The sequence below is a fragment of the Syngnathoides biaculeatus genome, chromosome 14 (genome assembly GCF_019802595.1).
Source record: "Syngnathoides biaculeatus isolate LvHL_M chromosome 14, ASM1980259v1, whole genome shotgun sequence".
NCBI lineage: Eukaryota > Metazoa > Chordata > Actinopteri > Syngnathiformes > Syngnathidae > Syngnathoides > Syngnathoides biaculeatus.
Window position 1 is genome coordinate 918,190 of NC_084653.1, and position 22,946 is coordinate 941,135.

General features: G+C 44.6%; 1 protein-coding gene across 7 annotated transcripts in view; it reads right to left on the bottom strand.

Moving 5' to 3' along the window:
- itgb2 (integrin, beta 2) overlaps positions 1–22,946 on the bottom strand; it is a 94,578-nt gene that overhangs the window by 64,205 nt on the left and 7,427 nt on the right. For all 7 annotated transcript variants that reach the window (XM_061840892.1, XM_061840893.1, XM_061840891.1 and 4 more), the window contains exon 3: positions 13,074–13,171. In XM_061840892.1, coding sequence (XP_061696876.1) covers positions 13,074–13,171 — 98 coding nt within the window. The remainder of the gene's footprint in view (positions 1–13,073; positions 13,172–22,946) is intronic.

Sequence of the window (22,946 nt, forward strand, 5' to 3'; positions counted from 1 at the left end):
GGGTCCCAACGGACCAGGGCCACGGCACTGAGGTAGGATAAAACTTATTTGGTCTCATATGATGGTTATATGGTATAACTTAACATCTAAAAATAAAATAGAGCGGAAATAAACCCAGATTTAACAAGTAGTAAAATTACGTTAAAATAGGAGACTAAAAGTGGTGTGTGAGGACCGCTCTGATACTTCCTGCCTTTTAAAACTTGTCTCTAGGTGAGACACAGACAGAATAGGTTTCTGTAAAGAGTAAAATACGTGTAAGTCTCTAGGTGAGACCAAGCAGAATAGGTTTCTGCATACGCGAAGTTTCTAGGTGAAACTAAAAAAGAGTAAAATACGTGTAGGTCTCTAGGTGAGACCAAGCAGAATAGGTTTGTGCATACGCGAAGTTTCTAGGTGAAACTAAAATACGTGTAAGTCTCTAGGTGAGACCAAGCAGAATAGGTTTCTGCATACGCGAAGTTTCTAGGTGAAACTAAAATAGAGTAAACGCTGCAGGACGCTGCACAAGTGAGCAGAGGAGGAGGAGGTTCATGAGCCCCAACCACACCCGTCAAAATTCAGAATTTTCTAAAAAAAAAATCTCGCCTTAGGAGCAACAAAGGAAAAAAAAAAAATGTGACAAGCAGAGACAAAAGAGGTGGCTGAACCTCCTGATGTGAAATTTATGCAGAGACATCATCCGGGTAGTTGTATTTGAGAAAATGGGTAAATAAATATGATTTCCGACCCGATCTTAAAGATCCGGAGGAAATTAAGAGATTAAAAGCATGCATGAAAACTCGATGGGAAGAGAAGGTGAGAAAGGGAAAGAAGACAGGGAAAGTTGAGATGGAATTAAGTAAGTTGAAAATTTGGGAAGACCAGTGTGTTAAAAGGCAGAGAGATATAAAAAATAAAGAACAGAAAAAAAGAGAGACGAGAAAGACAAACAGGGGGGTTGATTGCTCCCCTTGGCATCAAGCCAGATGAAGAAAAAACCGCGCCACAGAGAAGATCAGCAACAGGAAACGCACACCAGCAAGCTGCAAGCACAAGAGGAAGTGAAACCACCCCAGCAGTGGGCCAAAGCCCAGCAGAAGGCGGGGCTGAAGAGGAAGAAGAAGATTGGAGAGAAGCAACAGATCCTGCAGCCCCTGCATTCTCGCCGATCACCACCAGAGGGGGACGCCGGAGAGCTGATGAGACAAAAGTGAAGATCTACCCCAGCTTATCTGATTGGCAGGAGCAGACCCCAGCAAGGAAACAACGCCACCCAGCGGGGCCAAGTGGAACTACAAGTGGAGCTGCAGAGATGTACCCACTGTATGCTGTTGCCAATCCTCATTATGGGATGGATGGAGATAACGAACCCACCATCCTAGTGCCAAGACCATGGACAGCAACTGAATGTTCTGAAGCCTGTACAGGCCTGGGGGATCCAGAGACAGACCCAGTTTCCTGGTGTTCTAATTTTAGAGAACTAAAAAGCTCTTTTCACCTTAATGGGACTGAAGTGGAGACAGCATTCAAGACAGCGCTGAAACATCGTTGGGGAAGAGTGAGTGGAAATTTTAACCCCCGTGGAGGACACAATGGACCAATCCTACGCCCAGATGACCCCCTCCTGACTACCAGGATGGATGAAGTACTGGAGCGAGTAATGACAGCTTACCAGAAGCCACCAGATTACAGCAAAATCAGACAGTGCCGCCAGAAACCAGAAGAATCAGTCCATGATTTCAAGATCAGACTGGAAGGAATATTCAAAACCAACAGTGGGCTGCCTGAAGATGCTAACGACAATGGTCCCTACCACAGCCAGCTAAGACAATGCCACACATCAGCGGGTTCATCCAAAAACACTGTGTGACTCACAGAACTTTGAACACCAACCAATTGATGGACTGGGCCAGTCATGCAGAGGAGAACCATAGAAGAAAGAAGGGAATGGAGAGCACAACAGCCATGGCAGCGCTGACTGCAGCCATAAGAGGAATGGCGACGTCTACTGAGACACACGAGTCCTCTGAGGTGTACGCTATGCAAAGAGGAGGAGAAAGGAGAGGTCAAAGAAGAGGTCAAGGTCAACAAAAAGGGGGACCAAGCCTGAAGTGCTACAACTGTGGAAAACCAGGACACCAGACTAGAGAATGCAGGAGTCCCAAGAAGTGTTTCAACTGCCAGAAAGAGGGACACATGGCACGTGAATGCCCCCTCCCGGACAGCCGGAAGGGAGGGAGCAACCGAGAACCACCAAGAGACCCCCCATTCAATCCACAATATGATCAATGACTATTAGAGGGAGAAGAAGATGAGGGTGATGAGCCAGAAGAACCACCAGACCCGGAGGAAGCATCATCAATCCAAGTTTTCGACCTCTCCATCTTAAATCTGGAAGACCGCTTAAGACCCAAACCATTTCGGTGGCTCAAGGTTGGGCCATTTAAAAAAACCAACAAAATTTTTATGTGACACTGGAGCAGACCATTCAGTCCTGATAGATCCAGTTAAGGGAGTAAAAGCTTCCAGAAGACAAATCATAGTGATAGGAGCTGGAGGCCTAGCACAACGCGAACTATGGTCTCACCCGGTGTTGGTAGAGGATGAAGATGGCCAACAAATTGAAACCAAGTTTGTTATGAGCAACACCTGCCCTGTGAATCTAATGGGCAGAGACCTATTGACAGCACTGAGAATAAACCTGATTGCCACGGAAGATGGGATCAAACCAATCAAAACTATGGAACAGATGGACGCCTGTGTCACCCAAGGAAACGGACCACCGGATGAATTTTATTCACTGGACCTTGACAACGTTGGTCCAACCTCAGTTGTCCGTGACCTAGAAAGAACTGCAACACTCTCAACCCTGCAACCCTGTTGCCAACTCCAGAAGATGGAGACCCGCACAGCTGCACAGACAAAACTGAAGTCTGCTGCAAGCCACGCCCAGATCTCAGAGACACTCCATTGGGAGTAGGTCACGTCGTCTATGTTGATGGGTCCTCATCCAAGACACCTGATGGAAAGAACAATACAGGCTATGCAGTGGTAACAGAAGAGGCAATACTCAAAGCGGGAAAGCTCCCTGGCAACTGGTCAGCGCAGGCAGCAGAAATCGTGGCACTCACAGAAGCATGCAAACTCTTCCAAGGTCAAGAGGTCACGATATATACGGACAGCCAATATGCCTATTCAACGCTCCACGTCTTTGCTGCACAATGGGCCAGGAGAGGCATGCAAACATCAAGTGGAAAACCAGTCCAGCATGCTGACCTGCTCAAAGCCTTACTCCAAGCAGTTCTACTCCCAAGGAGAATTGCTGTCTGTAAGTGCAAAGCCCACACGAAAGCCACAGATCCAGTCTCCCAAGGGAATGCTAAAGCTGACCAAGCAGCAAAACAAGCAGCGATGGGAACCAGCCACACCCATGTTCAAGAAGAAGCAGACAGCACAGATGAAGATAAGTGTGAACGAACGACACATCCTTCGCAGAAGCAAGACATGATCCCTCTCCAAGTTCTTAAGGACATGCAGGACAATGCCCCGCCGAATGAAAAGCAACAGTGGACTGCAGCAGGAGCAAAAATGGACGGCCTGGACATTTACAGAGTTTTGGACAAACCCTGCCTCCCTCGGAGTCTTTTTCAAGCAGTGGCTAAATTGAGTCATGGGCCAAGCCATGTCTCAACAGGGGGGATGGTGGGGATAGTAGAAAATAACTTCTACTGTACTAAAGGCCTCATTACCTATTTTAAAAATTTTTGCAGATCGTGCCTCACATGCTGCAAACACAATGCTCAGGGAAATGTCAGACCTACAAGAGGGAAGTGCCCACAAGGGTCTTACCCATTTGAAATCATCCACATGGATTTCATAGAACTGAACAGATCCGGTCCACACAAATACTGCTTAATAATAGTGGACTCATTCTCAAAATCTTCCCAGCAAAAAAGCCAGATGCACTGACAGTAGCAAAAGCTATATGTAAAAACATCATCCCAGATCACGGTATTCCAAGAGTTATTTGGAGTGACAATGGGTCACATTTTGTTAACCAAATTATTGGAGAAATGGCCCAACATCTAGGGATCAGCCTAAAACATCACTGTGCTTATCATCCACAGAGTGCAGGACTAGTGGAGAGAACTAATGGCACTATCAAACTTAGACTCAAAAAGACCATGGAAGAAACAGGGAAACCATGGCCAGAGTGTTTGCCCTTAGTCAAAACATACATGAGAATAGATCCAACAGTAACAGGCATCACACCTTTTGAAGCAGTAAAAGGAAGACCTTTTCATCTTCCATTATGGGAAGCGTCAGGAGTACAGGAGGAAAAAGGGTAACTTGACCCCATGACAGACTGGCTGCTTAGACTTTTCCAAAATGACAATGTGAAAAGAACAAATGATCTGCCATGTCCTTCTCTCCCTTCCACACAGGAATCGCTGACTCCAGGAGACCAGGTGCTGATAAAGGTCATCAAGAGGAAGTGCTGGTCCAGCCCGAGGTGGGAAGGCCCATTCACAGTGCTCCTGACCACACCCACAGCTGTCAAAATCGCGGAGAGAGAGACGTGGATTCACCAGTCCCACACCAAAAAGGTCCATCCTGTCACTTAAAGCAGCTACTATGGTGACGACCCGGTATAAATACTGACTGATTTCCTACTGTCTACGGGTGCGGTACTGAGAACCAAACCCCACCGGTGAGGACATGTGCTAGTAACCTCTGTCCTCCACTTTCTTTCCCTCTTTATTCAGGTTTACTGTGTTCTCTGCCATTTTTTATTTGATTCCCTTCTCAGCCAGGCCATGAGGCTGTCGCTCCAAGCGGAGGGCAGGGAAGGAATTTTTCCCTATTAAGAGGGTTTTCGCCTCCCCCTGACTGGGTACCTATGTTGTGCATTATTATGATGTTGTGCTCTAAAACCTGTTATAGGACTGAGCTCAATTGATGTTCCAAAAATCCACAACAGGGGGGAAATGTAAGATAAGCTTACACATTTCACAGAGGCCTGTGAAATGTATCACCTCATGTGTCATAAATCTCTTTTAATGACTCTGTTGCTGTGCAGGGATGCGTGTGTGTGCTGTTTGTCTATGGGAAGTTTAAGAGCTCAAGGTGACTGCAAATTTATGATAGCTGCATTCTTGTGGGTTTTTGTAACAGGAAGAACTGTGTCTACTCTGAGGACACCCGGCCTTGAGAAGATTAACTGTCTCTGTATAACAACTTTACTTGTGTTGTGAAACCTGCTCTCCCCCACCCTATGTGTGGACAACAGGAAGCAGAACTGGAGGTAGCAGAAATGAAGATGTTGAGGTTCTCGCTCAGAGTGAGTGGGTTGGATCGGATTAGAAATGAGCTAATTAGAGGGACAGCCAAAGCTGGATGTTTTGGAGACAAGATTCGAGAGAACAGACTTCGATGGTTTGGACATGTTCAGAGGCAAGAGAGTGAGTATATTGGTAGAAGGGTGCTGAGGATGGAGTTGCCAGGCAAAAGAGCGAGAGGAAGACCAAAGAGAAGGTTTATGGATGTGGTGAGGGAAGACATGAGGGCAGTTGGGGTTAGAGAAGAAGATGCAGGAGATTGGCTAAGATGGAAAAAGATGACACGCTGTAGCGACCCCTAACGGGACAAGCCGAAAGGAAAAGAAAAAGATTCCTTATAGGAGTCACAAATGTGCAAGATGCGTGTGATATTGATTGGACCAGATAATACTGATTGTGCCAGAAGCATGTGAGGGTGTGTCCCAACAATGGCACAAGACAAAAACTAGTAGATTCACTGAGCAAGAATTTAATGACTTTATTGCCAGAGGGAAAAAAACTGTTCAAATGCCTGCTAGTTTTGACTTGCATTGATCGGTAGCGCTTACCCGATGGAAGGAGTTGGAAGAGCTGTTGGCCAGGATATGGAAGGTCCGAAAGGATCCTTCCTACTCTGGACCTAGTTTGAGCGGGGTGCAACTCTTCGAGGGTGGGTTGGGTGGTGGCAACAAGCCGTTCAGCGGTTTTGATTGTCTGTTGCAGTCAGAGCTTGTCCTTTTTTTATGACAGCCCCAAACCAGATTGTGATGGCGGTACACAGTACTGATTGGATGATTGTTGTGTAGAACTGTCTCAGCAGCTCATGTGACAGGCCATGCTTCCTCAGAAGCCACAAGAAGTACATCCTTTGCTTGGCTTTTTTGAGGATGGAGTTGATGTTTGTCTCCACTTCAGGTCCTCAGAGACTGTATTTCTCAAGAACTTGAAGGTCTCGACGGTTGACACAAGACAGTTGGACAGCGGGAGGGGGTGCTGTTGTGAAGGATGCCTCCTCAAGTCCAGAATCATCTCTACAGTCTTTAGAGTGTTCAACGCCAGGTTCTGTTGACCATACCAAAGCTCCAGTCTTACCACTTCCCGTCGATACACAGACTCGTCGCCATCTTTGATGAGGCCGATGACTGTGGTGTCATCTGCAAAGTTCAGGAGTTTGACATTCAGATGCCTCAAGGTGCAGTCGTTTGTGTAGAGCGACAAGAGCAGAGGGGAGAGGACTCAACCTTGGGTGCCCCAGTGCTGATTTTACGGGTGGATGAGGTGGTGTCCCCCAGCCTCACCTGCTGTGTCCTGCCTGTCAGGAAGTTGTAGATCCACCAGGAGATGGCAGGCGTAAGACTAAGGTGGAGAAGTTTGGAGGAGAGGAGTTCAGGGATGATAAAAGCAGAGCTGAAGTCCACGAACAGGATCCTCGCATAGGTACCCTCTCCGTCGAGATGTTCAAGGATTCATACCTATGATGACGGCATCATCCGCAGACCTGTTAGTTTGATAGGCAAACTGCATTGGGTCCAAATGGGGACCTGTCCAGGACAAGGTGTTCAAAGGACTTCTTGACCACAGATGTCAAGGCAACAGGACTGTAGTCATTAAGACCTGAGACTGCTGCTTTTTTGGGACTGGTATAATGGTGGAGTGTTTAAAGCAGGTTGGTACTTCACACAGTTCTTGAGACCTGTTGAAGATCTTTATGAATACAGGAGCAAGTTGGTCTGCACAGACTTTGAGGCAGGATGGGGACACAAGGTCTGGGCCTGGTTCTTTGTGGATCTTTTGTTGTTTGAAGATCTGTCTAACGTCCCTTTCATGGATGTTAAACGGTGGAGTGGACGGTGGTGCGGCTTGTGGTGCTGCTTGGTGGGTGCGTGATTTGGAAGTGCCTCTTTTGAATCTGCATTAAAAGCTATTTAGGTCATCGGCTAGCACTCTCTTGTTTTCTTGTTTGAATCTGTTTTTTTTTTCTCAGTCTAGTTTACCTGCTTCGCGAGCATTACCATTGCTGCGTTCATGCTAGCTTGAGGTGGAATGTAAACACCTACGAGAATGAGAAGCGAACTCACACGGCGAATAAAACGGCTTTCAGTTAAAAAACGACTCTAAAAGCGGGCTGCAGTGTGTGCTGTGCTGTGTAACATCCGTGCACCATTTGTCATTGATATAAAAGCATATTCCAGTGCCTTTTGACTTCTGTGTTAGCTCTGCGACGCAGTGCACGGGATGCCAGGGAGTGTAATGGCAGCGTCGGGGAAGCGTCCACAAAGGCAAGTCTCTGTGAAGCACAGAGGAGCAGAACGTCCAAAGTCTTTGATCAGAAGCTGTAGTTCATCCATTTTGTTGGTTAGGAAGCGTAGGTTCGCAAGATGAATCGATGGAAGCGCCAGTCGATGTCCCCTCTTTGGCAATTGAACTTATGTAGCGGCCCTCACCCCCCTCTGTCCCCATTGGTGTGAAGGTTTGACGAGCGCGCCGACAAGTAACTCCAGAAAAAAGATTCAGTGAATTCACCAGAGTTGTCGAAATAAAGTCTGGAGAAGACTCTCTGATGGTTAAAAGTCCTCTCCTGTGTATTTTAGCCCCGCGACGGCTGAAAAACATACAAATGTAAACCGTACCAGGGAGAACTTGCCGTAGGCTGCCACACTGGTAGGCGCCAAGTTTGCCCTTCATCCAAGCAGAGACTCTTCTGTACCCGTTTCTTCACTTCCTTACCACACTTACTCTGGATTTTTGACCCCAACTCTCATCCACCTCTCCCTGTAGCCTCACTGTTCCCCCTTACCATCTCATTCACGCACATATCTTCTTTTTTACTTCTGCTAATCTTCATTCCTCTCCTTTCCAGTGCAGATCACAATGTCATCTGCGAAAATCACAGTCCAAGGGGATTCCAGTTGAACATATGGTCAGCATATCCATTACCACAGCAAACAGGATGGGGCTCAGAGCTGATCCCTTGGTCCAGTTCCACCTCCAAGGGGATTCCAGTCTAACATAATCTGTCATCATATCCAATACCACAGGAAACAGTAAGGGGCTCAGCTGATCCCTGCTGCAGGTCCTTCTTCACCTGAAGTTCTTCTGTCACATCTACAGCACACCTCATCCCTGTCCTGCTGCCCCCATACATGTCCTGTACTATTTTAACATGCTTCTCCGCCACACCAGACTTACGCATGCAGTTCATAGGCTTTCTCTAGAGCCACAAAGACACAATGTAGCTCCTTCTGACCTTCTCTGTACTTTTCCACCAGCATCCTACAGACAAATAATGCATCTGTGGTGCACTTTGTAGACATGAAACCAGACTGTGGCTCGCATATACTTACTTCTGTCCTAAGTCTAGCCTCCACGACTCTTTCCCATCACGTCATTGTCTGGCTCATCAACTTTATTCCTCTATCGTTCCGACAGCTCTGCAAATCACCTTTGTTCCTAAAAATAGGAACTTGCACACTTTTCCTCTATTCTTCAAGCATCTTCTCCCGAGCTAGTGTTCTGCTGCCTGGCTCCTCACCCCCTCGTGGGAGACTGCAGAGGTTTATTGGGTTCGCCAACTTCTACTGGAAATTCATCCGAAACTTTAGTAGGGTTGCGGCCCCATTACATGCACTAACCTCACCCCACAGTTCCTTCGTTTGGAACCCGGCCAGCCAGGCGGCCTTCCATAAGCTTTACCTTAGCTCCGGTTCTGACCTTGCCCGATCCCGATGGGCAGTTTGTTGTCGAGGTTGATGCGCCACATTCAGAAATAGGGGCAGTTCTCTCTCAGGGAAGGCCCAAGGATGGAAGATTACACCCCCGTGCATTCTTGTCTAAAAGACTAACCCCAGAAGAACGAAAATATAACATCGGAGATTGCAAACCTTTACCAGTCATGACAGCTATGTTGGAATGGAGACATTGGTTAGAGGGGGCCCAGGTCCTGTTCTTGGTATTAACAGACCATAAAAATTTTGAATATAGTAGAGGCTTCATGCCAGGCAAGCTAGGTGGGCACTCTTATTTATGGCGTTTTGCTTTGTGATGAGCTATCAGCTGGGGACAAAGAATGGGAAACCTAATCACGTGTGCATGTTGGGGAAAGAACCGAGTCCGATGCCGCGCCCATTTTCCCCAAAGCTTGTTTCATCTCACTCTTCACCTGTGAAATTTAAGCTCAAGTCAAAGGCGCACTAAAGGACTCTCACATTCCTGAATGCTGCTCTGATGACAGGCTATATGTCGTGTCGTATATGTCTAAGGAGAAGAGTTATTGACTGGGCCCCACACCAATCGCACAGTGTGTCACCCGGGCATGGCCAAAACACAATCTGTAATCGAGCAACATTTCTGGTGGCTGAGTAAAAAAAGATATCAGGGAGTACATCAATGTGTATCCTGTTTTCGCAGCAAATAAACCCTCCCGGCAATGCCCCTCAAGGGGGTTACGACCTCTATCCATTCCTCGACAACCGTGGTCACAAATCTGTCTGGACTTCGTGACCGGGTTGCCGGCCTCGCAGGGTCACACCACTGTTCTCTCAGTTGTGGACCGCTTCTCCAAAATGGTTCATTTCATTCTGCTACCTAAACTCCCCTCTGCAAAACAGATGGCAAAGCTTATGATAAATAACATATTCAGGTTGCATGATTTACCCACTGACGTGATTTCTGACAGGGGCCCCCAATTCATCTCCCGGTTCTGGAAATAATTTTGTTCACTAATAGGGGCCACCGTGAGCGTTTCCTCAGGCCATCACCCAGAAACCAACGGTCAGACCGAGCTTATAAACCAGGACTGAAAAATGGGGCTCTGATGTCTATCTTATCGTGACGCGAGCTCATGGAAACAACAGTTAATCTGGGTCGAATATGCTCACAACTCCATCGGTATGTCTCCTTTTCATGTCGTGCATGGCTATCCACCCTCTCTCTTCCCAACTATAGACTCCAACTCATTGGTGCCATCTGTGTTGACTGTGGTGAGACACTGCAAACAAACCTGGGGGCGAGCCTGTAAGATGCTTCTGCGCAAGGGACACTCCTATAAGGCCGCAGAGGACCAAAAGAGGGTGCTGGCACCGGTTTATAGAGTGGGTCAGCGTGTCTGGCTGTCTGCTAAGAGCCTCCCACTACGGGTGGAATCACGGAACCTTGCTCCCAGGTTTGTTGGTCCGTTCCTGATTACTAAGGTGATCAACCCAATCACCATGAAATTGAAGCTCCCAAAATCGATGTGGATCCACCCGGCATTACATGTCAGTCTGCTTAAGCCTGCTCGGATGTCTCTGCTGGTCCCGCCTGCCAGGCCCTCTCTTCCCCCTTGTTCTTCTCCATACTCAAAATGTCATACCAGGGCTGAACCAACTGCCGGAGACAAATTCTTTGAGTGTTGTTACATACTTGGCCATTAAATCAGATTCTGATGGATGAATATTTCCATCCATCCATTTCTGGATATTTTCATCCATCTATTTTTTACTGTTTATCACAGGTCAGGTTGTGGGTGCAGTAGCCTGGGATTTTTTCCAGTGAGGACATGCCTGGAACTCCTCAACAGGGCGACGTCGGGGAGGCATCCGAATCAGATGCCCCAGCCACCTCCTGGCTCCTCTCAATGCCACTCTCCCACTTAGAAGTCATGGATGGGGCTGAAATTTTCATCGTAGATGCATGTCCACTGTGAGAGAGATAATCTAAAAAAAAAAAGTCCAGAAATCACAATGTGTGTGTGTGTGTGTGTGTGTGTGTATATATATATATATATATATATATATATATATATATATATATATATATATATATACATTTTTTTTTAATGATTTATTTGTGTGATACAGCAGCAAATAAGTATTTGAACACCTGAGAAAACCAATGTTAATATTTGGTACAGTAGCCTTTGTTTGCAAACACAGAGGTCAAACGTTTCCTGTAGTTGTTCACCAGGTTTGCACACAGTGCAGAAGGGATTTTGGCCCAATCCTCCACACAGATCTTCTCTAGATCAGACAGGTTTCTGGGCTGTTGCTGAGAAACACAGAGTTTCAGCTCCCTCCAAAGATTTTCGACTGGGTTTAGGTCTGGAGACTGGCTGGGCCACGCCATAACCTTGATATGCTTCTTACGGAGCCACTCATTGGTTTTCCTGGCTGAGTGCTTTGGGTCATTGTCATGTTGAAAGACCCAGCCACGACCCATCTTCAATGCTCTGACTCGGAAAGAAGTTGTTCCCCAAAATCTCACAATACATGGCCGCGGTCATCCTCTCCTTAATAAAGTGCAGTCGTCCTGCCCCATCTGCAGAAAAACATCCCCAAAGCATGATGCTACCACGCCCATGGTTCATGGTAGGGATGGTGTACTTGGGATGGAACTAATTATTCGTCTTCCTCCAAACACAGTTTGTGGAATTATGACCAAAAAATTCCATTTTGGTTTCATCTGACCACAAAACCATCTCACATGACTCTTCTGTATCGTCCAAATGGACACTGGCAAACTTAAGACGGTCCTTGACGTGCTGGTTGAAGCAGGGGAACATTCCGTGCCATGCATGATTTCAAACCATGACATCTTAGTGTATTACCAACAGTCACCTTGGAAACGGTGGTCCCAACTCTTTTCAGGTCATTGATCAAGTCCTGTTGTGTACTCCTGGGCTGATTCCTCACATTTCTAAGAATAATTGAGACCCCATGAGGTGATATCTTGCATGGGACTCCACTCCGAATGAGATTGACCATCATGTTTAGCTTCTTCCATTTTCTAATGATTGCTTAGACCTTTTTTCACCAAGCTGCTTGGCAATTTCTCCGTAGCCCTTTCCAGCCATGTGGAGTTGTACAATTTTGTTTCTGGTGTCTTTGTACAGCTATTTGGTCTTGGCCATGTTACAAGTTTGAGTCTTACTAATTGTATGGGGTGGACAGATGTCTTTATGCAGCTAACAACCTCACACAGGTGCATCTGGTTCAGGATAATACATGGAGTGGAGGTGGAGTTTTAAAGGCGGACTAACAGGTCTTTAAGGTTCAGAATTCTGTCTGGTAAACAGGTGTTCAAATACTTATTTGCAGTTGTATGACAAATAAATTGTCAAAAAAAAATCATACATTTTGATTTCTGGATTTTTCTTTTTAGATTATCTCTCTCACAGTGGACATGCACCTACAATGAGAATTTCAGACCCCTCCATAATTTCTTAGTGGGAGAATCTCCAATATAGCAGGGTATTCAAATACTTATTTTCTTCACTGTACGTGCTGAAACACATGGTAGTACACATGGTAAAAATGTAACCAGTGTGTTCAGGTGTACTTCATTGGACTAGTCACACAACGTTAACGGATTATGGAACTTGTGCACTGTCCATTTTGGAAAAAGGTTTAAGCCTTATGGTTGCAAAAATATGGTACATATCACACATAGGTATTTAATACTGCATCCATTATTTGTGGATTTCTTTCTTCATGGGGGCAGGGGCTAGGGGGTAGGGAACATAACCACGAATATTGAGGGAACACGACTGCATTGGACTGTTATGGAGTAAAAACTAGAATTTTTTTTTTATTTTTTATTTTACTTGTTACATTTTGCGTTTAATACCGGACCGGAAAAATAAAACACTGGGTTAAGTGGAAAAACAATGGTGGACATTTTTTGGGGGGGGTTATTGTTTTTTTTCATTATCATTGAATTGTATTTAGTCGAAATTCAACTTACCTAAAATAATCCAATGATAAAATTGGAAAGTCACATATTGTGCTCAAAACATACCAGTTGTTGACACCAAGCGCAATATGGCCCAGATCTGATACAGTCATTGCAGGAGTTTACTAAGGACTTTGAGCAAATGTCTTCCTTTTGACACAATCCTACAAATAAAAAGAAAGACAAAACCAAACATTTGCATTACAAATATGACGATGGGGGATCAAAATATCAAATATAGAGTGAAACATGCAATTTAGGAGATACAAAATGTCAGAAAAGAAAAAAAAAACACTTATTTTATGATCTCACACTTTTTTTTAATCCTCTAACACATTTGATGCATAAATATAATGTTATAGTCATGAAATAGAATAGCACAGCGGAGTCTGGTTTGGAGGTGTGCCTCATAGTCAAAGACTTTTATGAGTGGAGTTTGCATTTTCTCCCCATGGCAGGTACACTCGTTTCCTCCCACGTCCCAACCTTTATGATCCTGGGCTCTTTTCTCACATATTAGGCCAGGCCTCTTCATGTCTTTATTTCATTACTACAGGAGGTTCTTTTTCTGCCCCTCCTCCTTTTGCGTTGAGAGTTCCAGAAGAGGGCAACTTTGAATGGAGGCTTTTGAAGAAGGGTGTTGCCTTGCCATCTCCAGAACTTTTGTTGGCTCTCCTTCACTATTGACTTGAGGTCAGTTTGCTGTCCCAGAACAATGTTGCTGGTGATAGTCCAGCGTATGTTTTCAAGGATTTGTTTTTGGCACATATTGATGAAATATAATTATTTTCATGGTCATGGCGCGGTGGAGCAGCTGTAAAGCGTTGGCCTCACAGTTCTGAGGACCAGGGTTCAATCTACCTACCGACCTGTGTGGACTTTGCATGTTCTCCCCATGCCTACGTGGGTTTTCTACAGGCACTCCGGTTTGCTCCCACATCCCAAAAACACGCATTCATTGGACACTCTAAATTGTGTCTAGGTGTCATTGTGAGTGCGACTGTTGTAAAACAATTCAAGAATGAAGTAGTAGATGTATCAGATCACAGTGCCATCTCCTTGAAGATTCAATGGAACTATAGAAAAGAGAATAATATGTAGATTGAATGTGCAGATATTAATCAGTCACTAAACAAATGAATGCAGATGCAAAGACATATTTGGAAGAAAATAATGGGAAACAGACCAAGCTCCATTGTGGGATACTTTAAAATCAACTACAGTATATAGGGAAAGTTGATTGCAATCATCCATCCATCCATCCATCCATCCATCCATCCATCCATCCATCCATCCATCCATCCATCCATCCATCCATCCATCCATTTTCTGAGTAGATTATCTTCACAAGGTTCATGGGAGTGATGGAGCCAATCCCAGCTGTCATGAGGCAGAAGGAAGAGTTCACCTTGAACTGGTTGGTAGCCAATCGCAGGACACATGGAGACAGACAACAGCCGCACTCAGAATCACACCGTGGGGCAATTTAGAGTCTCCAATTAATGTATGCTTTTGGGATGTGGGAGGGAACTGGAGTGCCTAGAGAAAGCCCACGCAGGCATGGGGATTACATGCAAACGCCACACAGATTTGAACCCGGTCCTCAGAACTGTGAGGTCAATACCCTACAGCTTTGTCACCGTGCTGCCTGATTGCAATCACAATCTCAAAAAGGAAATAAGAAACAATAGTCAGATTGAAGAACTTAATTACTTCCAACAGAAACCTGAAAGGAAAAGTGAAGCTCACCCAAAAATCAAATAATTGAATGAGCTAAGTAAGAAAGAAAAACAATCTGCTGCGATGTGAAACGCCTACATTCTTTGGCCAATCAGATGAAAGTTACATTGCGGTCCTCTTCGGCTTACGTTTTAGAACCTGGTTGGATAAGATGGTGACCACGGTGAATGCTTTTTTTGTTATTCTTGAGTTTGTTTGTTATTCAATTGAAGAGTACCGGGCTTTTAAGATTGTTGAGCTGGACCTAGACGATGTTTTTTTTTTGGAGAGTGACACGGGATACCTGCCCACCAGGGAGAATGAGAAGGGTGGAGGGCGGACAGTGAGGCTCCAGGGAGAAGAGATACAGAGCGTGGATGACTTCAAATACTTGGGGTCAACAATCCAGAGCAATGGTGAGTGTGGTAAGGAAGTGAAGAAACGGGTCCATGCCAGTTGGAACAGCTGGCGGAAGGTGTCTGGTGTGTTATGTGACAGAAGAGTCTGTGCTAGGATGAAGGGCAAGTTTATAAAACAGTGGTGAGGCCGGCCATGATGTACCAATTAAAGAAGGCGGCATTGACGAGACAACAGGAAGCAGAACTAGAGGTAACAGAATGACGATGTTGAGGTTCTCGCTAGGCATGAGCAGGTTGGATAGGATTAGAAATGAACTCAAGAGAGGGACAGCCAAAGTTAGGTGTTTTGGAGACAAAGTTCGAGAGAGCAGATTTCGATGGTTTGCACATGTCCAGAGTATATTGGTTGAAGGGTACTGAGGATGGAGCTGCCAGGCAAAAGAGCAAGAGGAAGACCAAAGAGAAGGTTGATGGATGTGGTGAGGGAAAACATGAGGTCAGTTGGCATTAGAGAGGAAGATGGAAAAAGACGACACACTGTGGCGACCCCTCACGGGACAAGTCGAAAGGAAAGGAAGAGGATGGCCCCTTTTTTCATATGTGGGTAGATGGATGGTACTGGCCCAAACTGGATATTAACTTCTTTACATTTTGTAATTTGTACAATGATAACAACCTAAAAGGTCAAAAGATGTGTACAGTGTGTACAAACTTTAAGTACTTAAAAGGGCTACTGACATCCACATATACATTTAAAAATAGATATTGTGATGAAAACTACAAATATTATTATTCACTTCAATGTCATACGAAAAAAATACTCGCAGAAAGCGTGTCATTCATGCACAAAGTTGCAGAAGTCTCACTCGACATCCCAGCGGCAGCCATATTGCTTGCAACGTCATTTGCAGATGTCATACTGGGGAAAGGGGGGAGCTTCTTTCTCCTCCCCGCCAGCTGTATGACAGCATAGGGCAGCCAGCTACCCTCCCGGCCCGATCCACCTCCGCGTCGAGTGAAACAGTGGCTAACTGAGGCGGATCTTTTGTTACGTTCTGAGAGAAGGTTCAAGTCGTCGGATGCGGATGTAGCTTTTTATTATTGCTGCTTTCATAGAAGTTGTTCGAGTTTGGAGACAATACATCTAGTTAGCTATTTAGCTCGTGTTACATACTACTAAACTGTACTTCTATTTTATTATTTTGTGTTGTATTGTATTTTGTGCTTGATTAAATTGTCTTCAACGCAATACAAGTGCTTTGTTATATGTTGTCAGTTTGACTAAGGGGATTTATTCTAAATTCACACAACATATGTTATAAACTGTGAGACAAATTAGTCCCCCACAAATATTTTTTTTAAAACGCTCTATACACACCTCCTGTCATTTAGAACCCACAAAGCTCTTGTCCTGAGCACCTGTGCTATCCATTTTTCACAACAAACCGGATGTTTTGGAAAAGTGTGAAGAGTGAATCCATCCGCCCGAGTGTTCGAGCAAAATCCAGCAATATGACAACCCGGCATTTTGGCTAACACGATGAAAAAAAAACACAGTAGTTTTTCACCGGTACAATAGATGTAAACCAATATAAACACTTGAACCTGCTACTGCAAAAAATGTCACTTCCTTGTTCTTCTCCAACACAAATGCCTCCAGAGGATTTTCTTCGAGGGTGATGCAAAAATCGGACTTCTACAGCCCCTCTTCCGGTTGGCGAGCCCTTGGGAAGGGGGACCCACATCACCCTTTCGGGATGTGCTTGCCCGAGCCCTATAGATGCAGACCCGGCCTCCAGGCACTCGCCTTTAAGCCCACCTCCAGTTCTGGCCCCAGAGGAGGCCCTCGGTGACTTGCATCCAGGCAAGGGAAACCTCAATCCTTGAGGAATGCAGTCATTTCACATATTAAATAATCTGACTATTATAGGTTTGTCTAATGTAGCCCTATGGGAGCACGAGCAAGTCCTAACTATAGACTTTGTCCCAAGCCCAGATAAATGCAGACAGTTGCGTCGACAAGGGCATCTGTCTTAAAACCTTGCCAAACAAATATGAGTGGTAATCGAAAGAATACCATACTAAATTGGTCGTGGCCTGGGTTAACAAAGCCTGCTCCCGGGGCACCGCTAACCTGCAGGGCTTCAGTGGAAATTTAGCTACTGTGGGTCGAAGGCAAAGAAGAGGAGGAAACCAGATTCATCAGCAGCAGAAGAAGAGGAATGAACAAAGCCTACAACTGAGTGTTGGGACTATGACAGGAAAAGCTCGGGAATTGGTTGACGTGATGATTAGGAGAAAGGTTGCTATATTGTGCATCCAAGAGAACAGGTAAAAATGTAGTGAGGCGAGAAGTTTAGGGGCAGGGTTGAAATATTTTACCATGGAGTAGATGGGAAGAGAAATGGACTGTGAGTTATTTTAAAGGAAGAACTGGCTAAGAATGTCTTGGAGGTGAAAATATTATCAGATCGAGTGATGAGGCTGAAATTTGAAATTGAAGGTGCTATGTATAATGTGATTGGCGGTTATTGGAGTTGAAAGAGAAATTCTGGAAGTAACTAGCTGAAGTAGTTCTGAGCATGCCAAACACAGAGAGAGTTGTGATTGGTGCAGCTTGTAATGGACAAGTTGGTGAAAGAAATATGGGCAATGAAGAAGTGATGGGTAAGTACGGCATCCAGGAAAGGAACTTTGAGGGACAGATAGCGGTGGACTTAGCACTTCTTCTTCTTCTTCTTTTCCTTTCGGCTTGTCCCGTTAGGGGTCGCCACAGCGTGTCATCTTTTGCCATCTTAGCCTATCTCCTGCATCTTCCTCTCTAACCCCAACTGCCCTCATGTCTTCCCTCACCACATCCATAAACCTTCTCTTTGGTCTTCCTCTCGCTCTTTTGCCTGGGAGCTCCATCCTCAGCATCCTTCTACCAATATACTCACTCTCTCGCCTCTGAACATGTCCAAACCATCGAAGTCTGCGCTCTCGAATCTTGTCTCCAAAACATCCAGCTTTGGCTGTCCCTCTAATGAGCTCATTTCTAATCCTATCCAACCTGGTCACTCCGAGCGAGAACCTCAACATCTTCATTTCTGCCACCTCCAGTTCAGCTTCCTGTTGTTTCTTCAGTGCCACCGTCTCTAATCCGTACATCATGGCTGGCCTCACCACTGTTTTGTAAACTTTGCCCTTCATCCTAGCAGACACTCTTCTGTCACATAACACACCAGACACCTTTCGCCAGCTGTTCCAACCTGCTTGGACCCGTTTCTTCACTTCCTGACCACACTCTCCATTGCTCTGTATTGTTGACCCCAAGTATTTGAAGTCGTCCACCCTCGCTATCTCTTCTCCCTGTAGCCTCACTCTTCCCCCTCCACTTTTCTCATTCACGCACATATATTCTGTTTTACTTCGGCTAATCTTCATTCCTCTCCTTTCCAGTGCATGTCTCCATCCTTCCAATTGTTCCTCTGCATCATGGTCCAAGGGGATTCCAGTCTAACCTCATCTGTCAGCCTATCCATTACCACTGCAAACAGGAAGGGGCTCAGAGCTGATCCCTGATGCAGTCCCACCTCCACCTTAAATTCCTCTGTCACACCTAAGGCACACCTCACCATTGTTCTGCTGCCATCATACATGTCCTGTACTATTTTAACATACTTCTCTGCCACACCAGACTTACGCATGTAGTACCACAGTTCCTCTCTTGGTACTCTGTCATAGGCTTTCTTTAGATCCACAAAGACAATATGTAGCTCCTTCCGACCTTCTCTGTACTTTTCCATTGGCATCCTCAAGGCAAATAATGCATCTGTGGTATTCTTTCTAGGCAAGTATTCTTTCCATCTATTTAGCAGACAACTGGCACCAGTCAACACATTTCCATCTCTATCCTTAATCACCCTTACCTGCTGCACATCCTTCCCATCTCTATCCCTCTGTCTGGCCAACCTGTGGAGATACTTTTTTCCTTCTTTCGTGTCCAACCTGGTGTACATGTCGTCATATGCCTCTTGTTTAGCCTTTCCCACCTCTACCGTTGCCCTACGTCGTATCTCGATGTATTCCTTACACCTCTCCTCAGTCCTCTGTGTCCCACTTCTTCTTCGCTAATCTCTTTCCTTGTATGACTCCCTGTATTTTGGGGTTCCACCACCAAGTCTCCTCCCCTTTCCTACCAGAAGACACACCAAGTACTCTCCTGCCTGTCTCTCTGATTACCTTAGCTGTCGTAGTGCAGTCTTCCGGGAGCTTCTGCTGTCCATCCAGAGCCTGTCTCACCTCTTTCCGGAAGGCCGCACAACATTCTTCCTTTCTCAGCTTCCACCACATGGTTCTCTGCTCTAACTTTGTCTTCTTAATCTTCCTACCCACCACCAGAATCATCCTACATACTACCATCCTATGCTGTCGAGCTACACTCTCCCCTACCACTACTTTACAGTCAGTAACCTCCTTCAGATTACATCGTCTGCACAAAATATAATCGGTGGACTTAGCACAAAGAATCAAAATGGCAATAGTGAACACTTTTTTCCCCCAGAAGAGGCAGGAACATAGGGTGACCTATATGAGTGGAGGTAGAAGAACGCAGAATACAAAATTCATTTTGTGCAAACGATGTAATCTGAAGGAGGTTACTGACTGTAAAGTAGTTGTAGGGGAGAGTGTAGCTCGACAGTACAGGATGGTGGTGTGTAGGATGACTGGTGGTGGGAGGAAGATTTTGAAGACAATGGTAGAGTAGAGAACCATGTGGTGGAAGCTGAGAAAGGATTAAAGTTATGCGGCCTTTCAAAAAGAGGTGAGACAGCCTCTCAATGGACAGGAGGAGCACCCAGAAAACTGGACAACTACAGTCAAGGTGATCAGAAAGACAGGTAGGTGAGTACTTGGTGTGTCTTCTGGTAGGAAAGAGTAGAAGGAAACTTGGTGGTGGAACCTCAAAATACAGGAAATCAAACAAGAAGAGAGGTTAGCAAAGAAGTGGGTCACTGAGAGGAATGAGGCGAGGCGAAAGGAATTTATTGAGATGCGACTTAGGGCAAAGGTAGAGGTGGCGAAGGCTAAACAACAGGCATACGACAACATGTTTCTCAAGTTAGACAAGAAAGGAGAAAAGAATCTCTACAGGCAGACAGAGGGATAGAGATTGGGAAAATGTGCAGTAAGTAACGGTGATTATGGATACAGATAGAAATGTGTTGACTGGTGCCTATAGTGTGCTAAATAGATGGAAAGAATACTTTGAGAAGTTGACGAATGAAGAAAATGAGAGAGAAGGAAGAGTAGAAGAGGCAAGTGGCTATTATTCAGGGGGAAGGTAAAAAGGCACGAAAGAGGATGAAAAATTGAGGTATGGAAGCAATTTGGAGAGGTGACTGTGGAGGTTTTGACTAACTTATTCAACAGAATATGAGTGGGTGAGAAGATGTCTGAAGAATGGAGGAAAAGCGTGCTGGTTCCCATATTTAAGAACAAAGGCAATTTGCAGAGCTATGAGAACTACAGAGGAGTAAAGTTGATGAGCCACACAATGAAGTTATGGGAAAGAGTAGTGGAGGCTTGACTCAGGACAGAAGTAAGTCTTTTCGAGCAACAGTATGGTTTCATGCTTAGAAAGAGTACCACAGATGCATTATTTGCCTTGAGGATACGAGTGGAAAAGTACAGAGAAGGTCAGAAGGAGCTCCATTGTGTCTTTGTGGCTCTAGAGAAAGCCTATGACAGAGTACCAAGACAGGAACTTTGGTACTGCATGCGTAAGTCTTGTGTGGCGGAGAAATATGTTACAATAGTACAGGATATGTATGAGGGCAGTAGAACAGTGGTGAGGTGTGCCGTAGGTATGAGAGAAGAATTTAAGGTGGAGGTGCCACTGCATCAAAGATCAGCTCCGAGCCCCTTCCAGTTTGCTGTGGTAATGGATAGGCTGATAGATGAAGTTAGACTAGAATCCTCTTGGATTGTGATGTTTGCAAATTACATTGTGATCTGCAGTGAAAGTAGCGATTATGTGGAAGAACAATTAGAAAGATGGAGGCATGCACTGGAAAGGAGAGGAATGAAGATTAGCCGAAGTAAAACAGGATATATGTGCATGATTGAGAGGGGTGGAGGCGGATGAGTGAAGCTGCAGGGAGGACTGATCGCGATGGTTGACAACTTCAAATATTTGGGGTCAACAATCCAGAGCAATGGTGAGTGTGTTAATGAAGTGAAGAAACAGGTCCAAGCAAGTTGGAACAGCTGCCGGATGGTGTCTGGTGTGTTTTGTGACAGAAAAGTCAAAGTTTATAAAATGGTGGTGAGGGCAGCCATGATGTACAGCTCGAGACTGTGGAACAAGAGGCAACAGGAGATGGCAGAAATGAAGATGGAGAGGTTCTCTCAAGGAGTGAGCAGGTTGGATAGGATTTGAAATGACTTCATTAGAGGGACAGCCAAAATTAGATGTTTTGGAGACAAGGTTCGAGGGAGCAGACTTCGATGGTTTGATATCCAGAGGCGAGAGAGTGAGTATAAAGGTACAAAGGCGTTGAGGATGAAGCTACCAGGCAAAAGGGCGAGAGGAAGACCAAAGAGAAGGTTGATTTATGTTGTGAGGGAAGACATGAGGGGATTTGGTGTTAGAGAGGAAGATGCAGGAGATATGCTTACATGGAAGAAAAAAATGACACGCTCTGTGACCTCTAATGGGACAAGGTAAAGAAGAAGAATAAGATTAAAGGTTTGTCTATTTTTGGCAAGGAAATTAGATTGACTGAACCATCTGATGATATGGGTTTATTTCTCAAATATAAGAGCAAATTAACTGCAATGTAACTCATCGATGATTTCTCTGCTGTGTCTGCTTTAAAATTTAATCAAAATGTGAAATTTTATGTTTATCCCAAGTAAAAGTAAAACCCTTATGTGACATCCCCGTAAAGAAGTGTGTTCAATATTTTGGTGTTGTTGCTTGTCATAATATTATGCGTCAAAACCTTAAATTTTCCTCCTGAATACGGAAAACAAAAGCAATTTTAAATGTATGGGTTCAAAGAGATTTATAAATACAATGATGTGTTCTCTTGAGTAAAGCAGAAGATGTTTCCAGATTTGTGTATCCAGTGCTCTACCTCGATGTTTGTGACTCGACAAGCAACGGGATTGATAGAATGTTTGTGAACTTTGTTTGGATAAAGAAGCGGTCACTATCAGACGAAAAATGTTGTTTTTTTGGACCTAAATCTCAAGTTGGCTTTGAACTACTAAATTTGATGCTTCTGAACTATACATTTAAAGTGAAATTACTAAAATAATGTTTAAAAACTCCAGCTTTAATATAGTATTTTATTCCACACAATATATTTAATATTGTAGGAGGGCTGCATTTTTATTGTCATGTCATTATAGTGTTTCAGAATTACTAACCAAAATATCAAAATTTTATTAACAAGGTCTGTTAGCATGGAAATTATGTCACTCAATTTCCCCCCCACATAAATTATTTTTGGAACAATCAATATATTACTAGAAGGAACAAATCAATCTTTTTAAAAAAGTGGATTGATAAAATCTAAAAAGTATATGTCAAAGATCTGTTTACCTCAAATGGCCAACTCCTTAGTTATCATCATTTTCTTATAGAAAAAGAATTCCCCATCAAATTTAAAGAATTTCACTTAGTAATAAGTTCCATTCCCAGTGTAATATTATAACTGATACAGTTATTTTTAAAACATGAGCAACTGGCAGCTCGTATTAATATCCCCTTGATAAATGGTATTAATATTTTGAGCAAAAAAATGTAACAACAAACAGAATCTTTCTGCAGACTTCAGCAAATCAAGCCAAATGCAAAGTTCTTCTGGGA